Genomic DNA, 14,756 nt, shown 5'->3' with positions numbered 1-14,756 from the left:
CCAAACTCGGGAGACGGCTAACTACATTACCGACAGTGCTACAAAACTAAACAGCCCGAATTACAGATGAGTTTCTGGGGGAATTCAAACACTGAATAAAAACGTACAGATCAGACACGTACAGTCATTTTTTCCCTCAAACAAACCATTCTACCTTAAAAAGACACAAAGGTTCTGAACGTAAATAACCAGAGAGAGATGCATTTCGCCACAAACGTAGATGTTCCCTTTAACAACAAAACACCGTACATATGCTGAAACATGGTTATTGCAGAATGACATACACACAAACATCACAGCACAAAGTACACACATATCAAAAAACACTTCCTTAGAACTCAGGATGTTTTCCTTATTTTCCATACCCTTATTTTTTAACTGAATATTTTGTATGCAAATCATTTTTACCTGAAATTGTGGCTACCTGAGATTTTTCAATACCTAAATTTTAAGTATCTAAAATTTTGCAATTAAAATATCAGTAAAAATTTAAGCATCGTAAGATCAATTAAAACATGCTGAAAACTGTGTCCATGCAGAATTCTTCCACAAATTGGATCATTTATTCATATTTGTTCATTATTAGCACACTGGCTGTCAATCAAAATTCACAAATGATCATTTCCAGCTATTGACTTAAAGATCTAAACAGCATTAACCCTCAGTACTTGACTGCACTTATAAAATTATGAAACATGACACATTTATTTATTTATTTATTTATTTTAACAATCATAAGGTCCTAGCTCAATTTTGGATCAAAAAGGTGCTGTTTGTATGTATTGAGTCAACCACAGGAGATAAAGCCTTTTTGTATAAAGATTAATATTTAACAACTATGATGATTGTCCTTCTAAATCTGTCACTGTCTATATCTATGGGAAAAATCTTAGTCCAGTAATGGCACTGTATCATATTCATAGTCATATTTCCTCAATGTGGTTAGCTTTGGTTCACCATTGTAGAAGAAATATGTAATAAAAATCTTGTCACATGACAATTTATTAAAAACTGCTTATTTACATCACTAAAATTTCTACTGTATTATAAGAAAACATATAGAATTGTACAAATTACTATAGAAAACACATTTAAAAACATAAAATAATTTTGCATAAACTCCCTGGATGTAACTGGCATCTCTACATCTTGTGGTTAAGGTCTGACACAAGAATTTCATGCAATTTTAAGGTAATTGATAAACAAATGATGAAGGAATGCACTTACAAGGCTATAGTGTGCAGCTGCTCTGTTAACATACAGACTCTCCAGTAGTTCTGGAGGCATCACCAGTGCTTCAGACTGGGCATAACGAGCGACATTCACACCTTCACAGTAGTGTGCAGCTGCCTGTCGCCATTCTCCACTGCGGAACACTGTGTTACCTTCATCCAGCAAATTGCACACTAACTGAACCAAGAATGCCTAAAAGGTATTAGATAAACAGATAATAGAGTTTTGTTACACAACTGTCAAATCTGGCAAATATATATTTTTTTATTATCAATTATAAAAAAATATTTTATTGACCGTGACCAAAAACTTACTAACCTCATAACCTTCAGGATCAGGAAAAGGCAAAGACGACCTGTAGCAAGCAAAAAAAAAAAAAAAAACACTTACAACATCAATAATGGTAGACGTTTATTTCCAACCAATGATCATGCTGCAAGCTTTAGGGAAGAAATAATAATAATAATAATAATAACAACATACTGAATGAATCCCAGAGCTTTTTCAATTTCCTCCTTGCGTTTCTGTCTCTCTGGATCCATATCTAAAAATTAGGGGATTTTAAAACTGCATTTAAAAATGTTAAATTACAAAAACAGTCCTCAAAAACCAACTATTCCACACATTAATTAAATGGCATTCAATGGCTTTGTTTTACTCCCAACTGGCTTATAAAACATTATGTTTTTTGCATAACTATTATGTTTCTGGGTGGTTTTCAAGAGGATTTGACTTTTGTCTTGGTACCATTGTATCTAAGAAAGTGTTCTTAATACGTTTCCATGTTAATTAAAGACTGGGTCAAAACAAAAAAAAAAAAATATATTGAGTCGAAATATTAAGCGTTAAATGTAAATAATTAAAATATTCCTCCACTGAACAAACCGAACTTAACTCTGCTGAGTGGCTCTGCCATTTCATCAGCGCGGCCCGGTTTTAAAGCAGCACTGTTTCCAGCACAACCTCGCGCTTGCCTGTGGAAAAGGCCGAGAGCAGCGAGTTAGCTGCCGGGCTACAACTACTCTGGGAAAAAAGGACGATAAACCTCTACAGCTTCAAGTAGATTCGTTCACTAGGTAAGACTCAGATTTTGGTTTTCGTTCAGAGTCTAAATCGTTTTGCTCGATGACAACGGCTATGTTTAGACCAGTCCTGTGATAAAGTAACTTAAACGTGTAATTCTGTACCATTTACCCAACTAAAAGATGACAAATCCATGTAACAATAATTAGCTTAGCTTGTCGGCTAATTTTGCTATGTTCTGTAAGCTTGGTTTGTTTACAGATCAGCGCGGAAAGACTTTTACACATTAGTACGGCAAGATTAACAGGTTAAGATAGAAAGGCAGCGGCAAATATAATGAACTCAGCAAACATAACAATAAACAAAACTCATTGTCACATTAACGATGCTAAATTTAAATGGATGCTAGCTACCGTTCGGTTTAAGGATTTGGTCGCTAAACAAGCGCATTAGCTACACAAATGTCGAATACAAACGGTGTCTACACCGACGAGCAATTGAGAGTGAACATAGATAGATAGAAATAAAAATTAACTAAAGTTACTGTGCTATTAACTGGTAAAACAACTATAACGTTATGAGACAACGTTAACTAGTAATTATGTTAGCTATGATCGGATTAAACGTCGCTAACTGGTGAATTTCCACAATCAGTAGCTTATTAACGTTATTTTACCCAAACGAAATTAATACGTTAACTTATTTATTAAACCCATAACAAAGGGATTAGCCTTTGCCTTGTTAAGACTAATGAAAGCATGTCTTGTTCTAAGCACATTCGCAAAAGTGACTTCACTTCCAGTATGTATTAAAACACAGGTTACCTTGCAAATTCTTCGCAATTTGAATTGTCTTTTTGCCCCACGTATGATTGTTGAATCTGGACGGAACGTGATACTTCTCGATAGGGTTGTACAAGTTGCGCTCAAGTTATTCCGCCTGCTGTTCCCATACCCCAGGGTCCTAAAGACAGTTACTTTTTGAACGATTATTTAATTCTGTATGAATCGAGTCATTTATGTCAAAAACATGGGCACACAAACTAGTATTAAACAGTCGTACTTTTAAAACTACAACTAACCTTGATTATAGAAATTGTGTTATGATTTAAAGTTAGTGTTCATTTAAAACTTATATATTCCGTTAATTCAATTGAGTTCAGCTAACTCAAATTTGAGGCAGTCTGATTTTTTTTTACAGTGAAAATAAGAATTAGATCAATTTAACATTTTTATAGTGTAATTGTCTTTAAGGGGGATTTAAAAATGTTGGCAAAAGTACTCGGTATAGCCAGTAATTACAAAATGTACACAAAAGGATGAACTTGTTTGAGTCGACACAATGTACTTTGCAAAAAGTGGAAGAATTCAAAAGGTAGTATTTTACAAAAAGGGGGAAAAAAGTAAAACTACACCTAATATTTTAGCTAACACTGAAAGGTTGCAATTCAATGCAATCAAATGTGTATTTTCGTTTATAATTGTTTATTGTGCACAAGATCCACTTGCCTTGAAAATAGTTAATGGAAAAATACCTTGTCTTTTTACTAGATTACTTCAAATAGTATACCTTTTTTAGGGAATTAACAAACTAATTTAATAGAGATCTACAATTAAAAAAGAAGTAACAGGCACACACACAAAGAGAAACCCAGTACCTTAAATCAAACTGGAAAAGCTAATGTGTCCTTGAACCTAACAAACCTGCGTACTGGATGAGGATTTGTTTCCCAAAGATTCTTTAAATTCAAAATGTTTGGGAGTCCGGTTCGACTCTTGGCCAGTGATTCTAAATTATTGGTTTAAACTAAGTAGTTAAGCTAAGTAGTAGTTTATATATGGCCCTAGTGCTCTCTTGATTAAAATCAGTCTGTGGTTAAAACAGAGAGCATTCCATTATGCAAATATATGATAAAATAAATTGGAGTCTAAGAAGTGGATTCTGTTGACACCGGCAGCAGGAATGAAGTCATTCACTACATGATTGTCTGAGAGACCACAGAACAAGGATTCCTACATATAATTAATATTACAATTTATATTGATTATTATTGATTATAAATTGATTAATAGAAGGGAATATAAATGAGAGTAAAAATGTGTTTATGAACCTACTACTTATTAGTATTAAGCTACAATGACTGATGACCTGAACTAATTTTATTGTAGGTTTGTACAGAGATTTTTACCCCTGGATCCAGTTTTCACAGATCTTTAACAGGTTTTTTGTGCTGTGTGAAGCTTAGTTTCTCCCACCATCTGTCAGTGAATCCCCAGCTTCCTGATAGGCAGGGAAAAGCAGATGCAGCTGGGGGAATAACTTTCAAAACATGGACAGTCAGCACAGGTGCTCCCCCAAGAGTGTGTACTCTGCCCACTTGCTCTTCTCTCGCCGACCACTGCACCTCCAAGGACAAAGCTTTAAACTCATTAAGTTTGCAGACATGACAATCATCTGACACATTCGAGAGGGCGATGAGTCTGCATGTCAGTGGAAGGTTGAACAGTTGGTTCTCTGGTGCATTCAAAAAAATATGCAGCTGACCACGCTCAAGACGATGACAAAAATGACTGTGGATTTTAGAGCCCCCCCTCAACACAGCTCTCTCTTATCATATACAAAAGGCATGTGTCAACTGTGGAGTCCTTTAAGTTTCTGGTCACCAACATTTCCTAGTGATCAGTATCAGATCCATCAAATAGGCCAAGCTTTCTGTAGAAAATGAGAAAGACTGGTTTCCCACAGGAGCTGTTGATGCTGTCATCAAATCCTTCCTGTGCATATCCATCACAGTCTAGTCCAGAGCAACCAAAAAACAGGACAAGAACAGACTGCAGCACCAGTAAGGATAACAGAATAAAATGAATCACCCACCTTAGATATTACTGTCTCTGATTTATTACACAATATTCATTCCTACTACAGACTACAATCCGCTCCCATGTCAGACACATAGCAGTTTGCACTAATGCACAAATTTATGTGACCAATTTCCTACTTACCTAGGTTGTTTGCTCTGTATTGTATTGTATCTAAAACATGTACATTGTCTGTCCTATAGTTTGTATATTGAATATTGTGCATTTTGGGTGGCACAGTGGTGCAACAGGTAGTGTTGCTGTCACGCAGCTCCGCTCCAGGTCACACTCTTTGAGGAGTTTGGTATGTTCTCCCCGTGTCTGAGTGGGCTTCTTCCAGATGCTCTGGTTTCCACCCACAGTCCAAACCACACGTTGGTAGGTGGATTGGAGACTCAAAAGTGTTGATAGGTGTGAGTGAACGTGTGAGTGTGTCACCCTGTGTAGGACTGGCGCCCCCTCCAGAGTGGCTGGTGTGTTCCCGCCTTGTGCCCAGTGATTCCGGGTAAGTTCTGGTCCCAGCGTCACCCTAAACTGGATAAAGACTTACAGATAAGGAATGAATGTCAATATACTTAATCAATAAAAATGAGAGAAAAAAAAACAAAAAATCTAAATTCTGACTCCCAGCTCCGGAGTCTGGAATCGAATCCCAATCACTAATGACAATTTGCCAATTTGTAAAAAGCATATGATGCTCAAAGACTTGGCATTCTGTTTGTATGGTTTTTTTTTTGTTTTTTTTTTGGGCCATTGTTCATGTCTGTTTATTTCATGTGTTTATCTTCCTACACTTAAGGGACTAATAGAGAAGAGTCTTAATCAGTACACAATACTGAACAGTTAAAGTCAGGTTGTGCATGGAGATGTAACATACTATGACATAATTAATATGAACACAATAGTAACCAATGTAGCAATTGTTGTAATGTCGAATGTTTTAAGAAAGATATAATTTAACATTGTGCAAGAGTGTGTGCATTTACATTTTGTGTGTGATTGTGTGGCATGTTAGTTCACTCCAACTCTGTAATTTAGGATTCTGATGGCTTGTCGGAACAAACTGTTGCATAGACTATCTGCAGAGACTGGTCTTTGTGAAAGGTCATCATAATGCTGGTGTCTTTACAGGTGCAACATGTGGTGTAAATATATGTGATGGAGGGGAGAGAGACACCAATGAAATTCTCAGCTTCCCACAGCCCTGCATGTTCTTGGGGCCAGAGACACTGCAATTCCTAAACCAGACATTAAGGCATTGATGCTCCCTGTGCCCCCGAAGTGGTGGTTGTTTGTAGTTTTCACATAACTAGAAAAAAATACTTTGATGGAGTAGTCAAAATAATAAAGTGGTCAAAATAATATTTAAAGAATATGGGATGTAAATTAATAAGGTAACCCACTCTCTAACTTTATTGTTAGGCATGAGTGATATGGAGGGAAAAAAAATGGAATTGCAATTTTTCAAAACTGCATTTTATTTTCTATATATGGATGATTACCACAATATAAAATACTGTAACATTGCCACAGTATTAAAATCCTTCTAAAATTGTAGAGTATATAAAATGTTTTAATGTTAATGCATTTATTATAATTATTTAAATTGTATTTATTTTGTAATTGTATGTATCAGAAATCATATTCATAACATGAAAATGATTTAAATTCACAGGAAAATATTTCACTAGACCTGAGTAAACTTTATTATTATTATTATTTTTTAATTATCCTGCCCAATGAAAACTGGCACATTTTTAAAAAAAAACTCTTATTATAAAAACGTGTTTCTTAAAACAAAAATACCTCCACATTAGTGTCCAGGCAATTTCAGAGACTAAAAAATGTACCCGTGTCTAAACACAAGCAGAATATTGTCATTAGCATTGCTTCCTCACTAACTGTAAATAAACGTTAAACTGATCTGTCGGGAGACTAATAATTTTCATGACCGTGTTTGTTGTTAGCTCATGCTAATCTGCTATTTAGCGCTTTGGCTACTGAAACTGAGCTCATTTTCAACAAGTTACAGTGGACAACAGTTAACAACACTTTACATATATCACATAGCGTGTCGCTACATAAATATCACCAGGTGTCGTTCCACGCTCATCTTACCGTCTCACTTCACACTTCTCAATGAGCAGCAACACGCTAGACGTGATTGGCTGTTTGTACGTCACTCCATTACACAAGGATCTGATTTGCTGTTTAAAAGCCAGGTGGGACCACGCTTCGGGTTTGTTTAATATTTGTGCTTTCCTGACGGTTCGTCTTTTACGAGTTTAAGTGAAACTACCGAACGTTATCGTTTCCCTTAACGTTATCGACCAGGTTTTTATTACGATACACACTGATGTAATATTATTACCCTAGCGTAATTAGCGATACTGTAAATCACTTTTACCCAAGATCTGTTCTCTGTTGCTAAGCGCCTCCGGATATAGGCCGATGTTTACATTACGATATGAAAGATGTTAACTGGCGGTTCCTGATGGTAAACTGTTAACTTAGTTGTTTCATTTTTTTTAATTAAACAGAGACTTGGAGTGCTCGAGAGACATATAATTCAGTAAGTTAATCGCCTACCACGATTTTCTGATTGTTAGCTTTACTCAGTTTCTCTTTGTTTGATTTAATCTCCGTGGGACTTTATAAAACACTTGGCTTAATGTATCACTAATACAAATGCGACAAGGAACACTAAACCTCTTGCTTATTACTGCTCTAGTGCTCTCTAGTGCTGAAATGACCAACCTGTAATCTAAAAGTTAAATTTTACAATAAGCTTTTTGTCTTATTTAAACCCATTTATAAGGAAAACGCTTAATGTACTAAAATAATGACAGGAGCACGTGACTTCTCTAGATTATTACTAGTCGTGAGTACTCTCCGCTGCTATATAACGAACCTGTATTCCAAGAAGCCAGTACAATTTATGTTAAGCGGTTTCTATCTAAACCTATTATAACTAAAACTCTTAGAGAAATGTGCATTATATTTAAAAACATTTAATGATCTGTGTGAATGAACATGATTCCTGTTTATGTATAAAAACATATTCATAATTAACATTTTTTTTTTTTTAGAAAATCCAGAAATTAGTTTTTAAGTTCCCTGGGGAAAAAAATCCATTTTAGCTTTCCTCAGAAATCATAATGTATCACTTATTTGCTTTCCATGGTGTCCTTTCCACATATTTGGGACAAGAAAAACAAACAAACAAACAAAAAAAAAACAACTGGGCAAAATCCAGGCTGTAGGGTGGATGCTCAAGTTTTGTCAACAGGCTTGTGTTAATCATGATGGTTTAGTTTTTAGCTTAGTAGTGATGCTAACGATTGAAATGAACTGATGGGCAAACATGCTAGCCCTTGTGGCCATTAAAACATAACATAAATTGTATTCATTTGTCTTTGGATTACAGGTTTATCATTTCAGCAGTAGAGAATTATTAAATAGCTGTCATAGAGAAGTTTGGTGTTCATTGGTCATAGTTACATTAAGCCACTTTCATTCATCATTATGTTATCCCATTCTCCATGCCTAAAAAAGGTGTACACCTTCTGTCGTGTAGCTATAATTAGCACAAGCCAATTATCATGTAATAAATTACCTTAATGTTATATTTTATCAGTGTCTGTTTTATATATTATATCATTTGAAAAGTGGTCATGTTAGCCTACATGTTTAGTAAATCTAATCAACGTGTTTATTAACTTTAAATATATTACACCATCTACCAACCCCCCCCTCCCCTTTTTATTTTTTTTATTTTATTTAATTTTTTTTTGTTCTCAGGCCCTTTTAATACCAACATGCCTCTATTTGGTAATACGTTCAGCCCCAAGAAGGCCCCACCTCGGAAATCAGCATCTCTCTCTAATCTTCATACAGTAAGTTAGAAATATTTGGGACGAACAATCACATTATGCTCACATCAGTCTGTTCCTGATAATTAATTGTTTATTAATCACAAAATGTAAATGAATAATTAGAAGCTTAACTCTAACTTAATTCTAAATAAAATATGATATTTGCTCTCTAACAGTTGGATCGGTCTACTAGAGAGACAGAGTTAGGACTGGAGTATGGATACCCTGTATTGAATATTGGAGGACAGAGCTTGAAATTTGAAGATGGGCAATGGATTACAGGTACGTCACTGACTTGTTGATAAGACAACTACCACATGGTATTATTCTCCCCAACAGTGTGAAGGTTTCTGTGGTAACAATGAACTTAACTACATACAGAGGCAGGAGGTACTGTGTCAAGCAAAGAACTACAAAAATTGAAGAAAAGGAATCTGCAATTAGAAGAGGAGAATAATCTTCTAAAGCTAAAGATTGAACTTCTTTTTGATATGGTGAGTTCTTACCATGATTCACTTGCCAGATAATGTTGGGTAACAAGACAGCACTGTACCCAGGACATTAGTCTAATTTGTCATCATGAGTTTTATTGAGCATGGATTATCTTTAGTTTATATGTATGATTTTACTGCCTAAATATGTTTATTTAAAAATAATTATTTAAAAAATAATTCAAAACAGAGTTCTATTGTCAGTATTTTGTTCATGATGAAAAAAAAAATTTATAAGAAGGTTCTTCCCATGCTGAAATGCACTTGAAAAGGGACTTAATCACAGATTTTCCAATACCTCATTATTTCTTTATCCAAATCAAATCAAATATTGTATGTATAGCTCTTTCTACAGCTGATGTTGTCACAAATAGCTTCACTGAATTGCAGTAAACAATAAACCCCCAGGTGAGCGAGGCCAGAGGCGACAGAGGCAAGGAAAAACACGTTAGATCTGAGAAAGAAACATTGGGAGGAACCAAGGCTCACAAGGGGGACCTATCCTCCTCTGGCCAATCTCATCTGGTTATGCTCATCTGTACTAATGAAATCATGGTAGTAGTAATAGTTTAGAGTCCAAGAAAATTTAAATGAAGGGGAGGCAACAAGTCTGAGCCATATGGCGGTAGCTGGAGCATGGGCACCTGGTCTAAAGCAGGTAGCGGCAGAGCTCCACAATTATCCATCTATCAGTGTCCAGCCGGACAGGTGGGCAGTCGTTTACTTTGAAGATGGAATTAGTTCTGTTTGGGTGTATGTAAAACAAAATGTGAACATTTCCAGAGCGTGGCTAATGACTCCAGCAGATCTGACTATAAAATGGGAGCATCCTAAAACATTGGCATCTGTGTGCTCCATCGTCAACAAACCTAACTGATCACGTCCGAGCGGTTGGACGACAGCACCAGCGTCTCGGTTTACTTTCATTCCACTTTTTCTCAGTTGTGCTTCTCTCAGTCTTGCTTTCGCCTCCAGAAGTTCCTCGCTTTTGACTTTTGACGGGGGTCGGAATCTATGGAATCAGATTTGTGCCAAAAAGGATCGCACAAAAAATCATCTCAAACATAAAATTTATAACTTGCAAACAAAATATCCAGCCAGCTCTGACGTTTGTGCTCCATGACTTTTGAGTTCTGCTCTCTCAGTTATGTGCACGAGCGCTCTGTTTTGTGCGTCTGATACCTGAGTTTTGCGAGCAGTTTTGGCACAAACCTCTCGCGTGGGCGGATTTTCTCAGGGGTGCCTTCCCATTGGCTAATGAGTTTTTGAGGGACAACTGACGTTGTTCACGACTCAACTGCAGCAATCGTGTGTTAATCGGACTCCGCATGTGCAGAGTATCACTCATATAAACGTTGCTGAGTAGCTGTCATAGAATTTCCCCTTTCCTAATATTTAAACATATAGCCTGTTTTTGCTTAAACTGCATACTATTAGGACAATTTACATATGTCACTTCACCTGTTCTTGTTTATTAATATTAATAATACTTATTATTATAATTATTGCTGATTGCTAATATTTTTTTAATGAATCATTCACATTTCCTCACAAAATGTGAAAATGACAATGGACTTTGCAAAAGTTTAATACAACTTTATTAAATGTGCATTCATTAAAGGAACAGAAACATCTCTCACACTCCTTATTGTCACGTTTCTCTTTTCTCCGACCTCACGTAACACAAAATGCACATATGAAATTTGTTAAAAACAAAGTAACTCTGATCATCAAAATAAAATTTGAGCATTTATATCATGAGCCGTTGTTTAATAGGTTCAATGCGTTACTACACAGGATTCTGAACAGGAGGTCAAGCACAAATATAAAAATATTTTACAAATAAACAGAAATAAATGTTCATTGATTCTGTTTTATCCTGAGTAAACACAGACGTCACTGTGCATTTACCTCAGATCAGTATCTACGAGAGACAAACAGGTTTGTTTTCACAGTAATTAATTTTTTTAGACGAAACTACCTCAATATCTACATTGATCAATATCTACATTGATATCGTCGGACTTTGCAGGTATTTCAGCGTTTTAAAACAGTAAATCACAGAGAGTATTCGTGTTTATGTAAAATCCCCAGTGTTTCTCCACTGATGAGCTACAACGTGGAGTATGCATGCTCAGTCCAAAATACCTTGGACAGTGAGTTGTCTCATAAACTCATTAGCCAATGGGAAGGCACCCCTGAGAAAACCCGCCCATGCGAGAGGCTTGCGCCAAAACTGCTTGCAAAACTCAAGGATCAGGCGCACAAAACTGAGAGAGCTCGCGTACAGAACTCGAAGCACGTGCAAAAGTCATGGAGCACAAACGTCAGAGCTGGATTTTTTGTTTGCAAGTTATAAATTTTATGGTTGAGATTATTATAATTGTGCGATTCTTTTTGGCATAAATCTGATTCCATAGGGATCTAGACAGTCATTGGCTGTTCAAGTTAAGCCCCGCCCACCCAGCTGATTCTGCAAACCCCGCTACGTCAGCGAGAGCGTGCCAATCTTACCCAGATCGGAAAAAGACCAGTCGGCAAACGCAGGTAAGCCATATCAAATATTTATCAACGATTATCCATCCATCCATCCGAGTCGCGGGGGAAGCAGTCCGAGTAAAGAAACACAGACCTCTCTCTCCCCAGCCACTGCTTCCAGCTCCTCCAGGGGTATACCGAGGCGTTCCCAGGCCAGTCGAGACATGTAGTCTCTCCAGTGTGTTCTTGGTCTGCCCCGGGGCCTCCTCCCCGTTGGACATGCCCAGAACACCTCACCAGGAAGGCGTCCAGGAGGTATCCGGACCAGATGCCCGAACCACCTCAACTGGCTTCTCTCGACATGGAGGAGCAGGGGCTCCATTTAACAATTATGTCTTTTAGTAATGCACAGTTCCTCATAGAGGCTTAGAGTCATTTTGCAATCAGGGTCAGGGTGTGCAGAATCTGCTGGGTGGGCGGGGCTTAACTTTAGCAGCCAATGACTGTCTAGATCCCGACACCGTCAAAAGTCAAAAGCGAGAAACTTTTGGAGGCGAAAGTGAGACACAGAAGCGCAACCTAGAAAAGGTGTAATGAAAACGGATTATTGAAGAATATTAAACTTAAATTAAACTATTATATACAGAAGTATTCTATTTACAAACCTGTTTTTATAACTCTCAATATTAAGGACAGTTTTCTCAATTATAAAATGACATTAGATTCTGTTTTTTTGGTTCTCAGAACTTTTGAACCTATTTTGACGCCATAGTGTCAGATCATTATTACATTTCAATGGTGATATTTTTAACGTTACTAAACGCAAATACAATTTATATATTTATAAACCAGATGGTAAGAACCTATCATTTATGTACCAATACTGGGGATCCATTCACCCTGTATAAAATAATTGAGAAAAAAATAAAAACATGCTCTCTGGTTAAACAGAGAAGCTGTGAAAATAAATTCACAGCCAGTTCAGCCAGATTTGTCCACTTAAGCAATGAAGTCCATCTCTCTGTGGAAGCCTGCTGAAAGACCTCTGGCCTAGATTTTTGCAATCTGAATTTTTGTAAGAATATAAGAAATTTTTAATTAATTTTTTAAATCTGAATTCTTTCAAATCTGAATATTTCACCACCTAAAAATGTTAATTCATATAGCTCTCTATAATTCACTATAGCAACTGGATCTCATAGAATTTTGAAATGGAATAACTCTGCCCTAGTTGATCATCATTTGACATTATTCTCAGTCAGTCAGACAGGACAGGAAAAAGAATGAGTCCTCAATTAATCTCATTTTACCTCTTTTAGCTGACAGAAACTACAGCGGAGTCGCATCTGATAAAGAAGGAATTTGAAGATGTGAAGAATCATTATAACCGGAAGTAATGCGGAAATGCATGGATTTCATGTGACTATATAAGTTTTGCATCCAAAATATTGTGACTTTTACTAAGTGTTTGATACTACTTTGAAATTGTGAAAATATTTTTATGTGGATATATGTTTTAGAGCATAGTCATAGCCTGATTTTTTTTTATTTTTTTTTTCCCTTTCTGTGGCATATTACGTTACAAGTAAACACTTTACAAATCGCAGAAGTGTCTGTTATTACATGATTTCATTTAAAAATTTGACTGTCCATAGGTTTAGCCATTATGTTATGGAGCTCTGTCCAGGGTGAAGGGCTCCTAACTAACACCAACCAGTCGTTCCAGGGCAGATAAAAACAATACATGGGATAAGACAAAAGCTCTTCCGTAAATCTTGGTGTCTGTAAAAGTTATTGTGGTTGGTGGAGTACCATGCAAGTTAGTTACTTGCTTAATGCTATGCCTACCTTAATTCACATGGAAATAGTAAGCATGGAAAATGGAGCCACTTTAGGGTTACTTGTTAAAAAATAAAATGAAGATAAAGATTTTAAGATTAAAGTTGTAATTTGGGAATGAAACGTTGCACTTATGTATTTACATTGTGTTTAATGGTAAGGCGTGTGTGAGGCACAGGGAAACCTGCCTTTGAATCTGAAAAAGGATTGGTTTCTAAAACTTGCGATCAGCCTGTGGCATAGCTGTGGTGTTATGGAAGCCCAGGTTGCTTTGATAGCAGCCTTCGGCTCGTCTGCATTGTTGGGTCTGATGTCTCTCATCTTCCTCTTTAGGTCAGGCAAGTCTGCTGGCCAATCAAGCCCACTGATACTGTGGTTAATAAACCAGGTATTGGAAATTCTGGCAGTGTGGACAGGTACCAAGTCCTTCCTCCAGACTCTGCGACCTTGATTTCCAAATGAATTGCAAAGTTAACTTTAATAAGAAAACAAGACTTTAGACCACTTTGGAGCAACAGTCTAGTCCTTTTTCTCCTTGGCATAGGTAAGACTCTTCTGGCGTTGTCTCCGGGTCAAGAGTGGTTTGACAGTAATGCGACAGTAGCCCATATCCTGGATACGTCTGTGTGGTGGCTCTTGAAGCACTGACTCCAGCAGCAGTCCACTCCATGTGAATCTTCCCCAAATTTTTGAATGGCCTTTTCTTGAAAATTCGTTCAAGGCTGCGGTTTTCCCTGTTGCCTGCACCTTTCTTTAGCACACTTTTCCCTTAATATGCTTGGAAACAGCAGGAGGGTGCCAGTGACTACCTTCTGGACATCTGTCAAGTTAGAAGTCTTCTCCATGATTGTGGAGCCTACTGAACCATACTAAGGGACCATTTTAAAGGCTTAGGAGACATTTGAGTTTTGTGTTGATTATTCAGATTTTCTGACTTTTGGGTTTCCATTGGTTGTAAG

The 14,756-nt window shown here is 36.8% G+C and overlaps 2 protein-coding genes across 11 annotated transcripts in view; one reads left to right on the top strand and one right to left on the bottom strand.

Annotated features, from left to right (window-relative positions):
• Positions 1–5,625, bottom strand: part of zc3h7bb (zinc finger CCCH-type containing 7Bb) — a 53,681-nt gene extending 48,056 nt beyond the window's left edge. For 3 of the 5 annotated variants that reach the window (XM_066663007.1, XM_066663010.1, XM_066663011.1), the window contains exons 1-4: positions 3,081–3,321; positions 1,717–1,777; positions 1,552–1,588; positions 1,228–1,425 (exon numbers count right to left, since the gene is read on the bottom strand). In XM_066663007.1, coding sequence (XP_066519104.1) covers positions 1,228–1,425; positions 1,552–1,588; positions 1,717–1,775 — 294 coding nt within the window. In that variant the 5' untranslated portion in view covers positions 1,776–1,777; positions 3,081–3,321. Of the gene's footprint in view, positions 1–1,227; positions 1,426–1,551; positions 1,589–1,716; positions 1,778–2,128; positions 2,158–3,080; positions 3,322–5,552 lie in introns of those variants that run through there. The other 2 variants (XM_066663008.1, XM_066663009.1) reach the window with 2 other exon arrangements.
• On the top strand, positions 2,144–13,893 carry cby1 (chibby 1, beta catenin antagonist). 6 transcript variants are annotated; one of them, XM_066663015.1, is made up of 7 exons: positions 2,144–2,309; positions 5,562–5,619; positions 7,655–7,686; positions 8,916–9,010; positions 9,166–9,271; positions 9,371–9,483; positions 13,278–13,892. In XM_066663015.1, the coding sequence occupies exons 4-7, from the start codon at positions 8,933–8,935 to the stop codon at positions 13,353–13,355; spliced, it is 375 nt and encodes a 124-aa protein (XP_066519112.1). In that variant the 5' UTR covers positions 2,144–2,309; positions 5,562–5,619; positions 7,655–7,686; positions 8,916–8,932; the 3' UTR covers positions 13,356–13,892. The 6 variants fall into 6 exon arrangements, with proteins under 6 accessions (XP_066519112.1, XP_066519115.1, XP_066519109.1 ...); XM_066663012.1 differs by lacking the exon at positions 5,562–5,619 and having other exon boundaries at positions 2,145–2,309; positions 13,278–13,890; XM_066663017.1 differs by lacking the exons at positions 2,144–2,309; positions 5,562–5,619 and adding an exon at positions 6,996–7,336.
• Positions 13,894–14,756: the final 863 nt, after the last annotated feature.

Source organism: Hoplias malabaricus, chromosome 3 (assembly GCF_029633855.1).
Source record: "Hoplias malabaricus isolate fHopMal1 chromosome 3, fHopMal1.hap1, whole genome shotgun sequence".
NCBI classification, from domain to species: domain Eukaryota; kingdom Metazoa; phylum Chordata; class Actinopteri; order Characiformes; family Erythrinidae; genus Hoplias; species Hoplias malabaricus.
The sequence above is the reverse complement of the archived record's forward strand: the minus strand, read 5'-3'. Positions and strand labels throughout refer to the sequence as shown.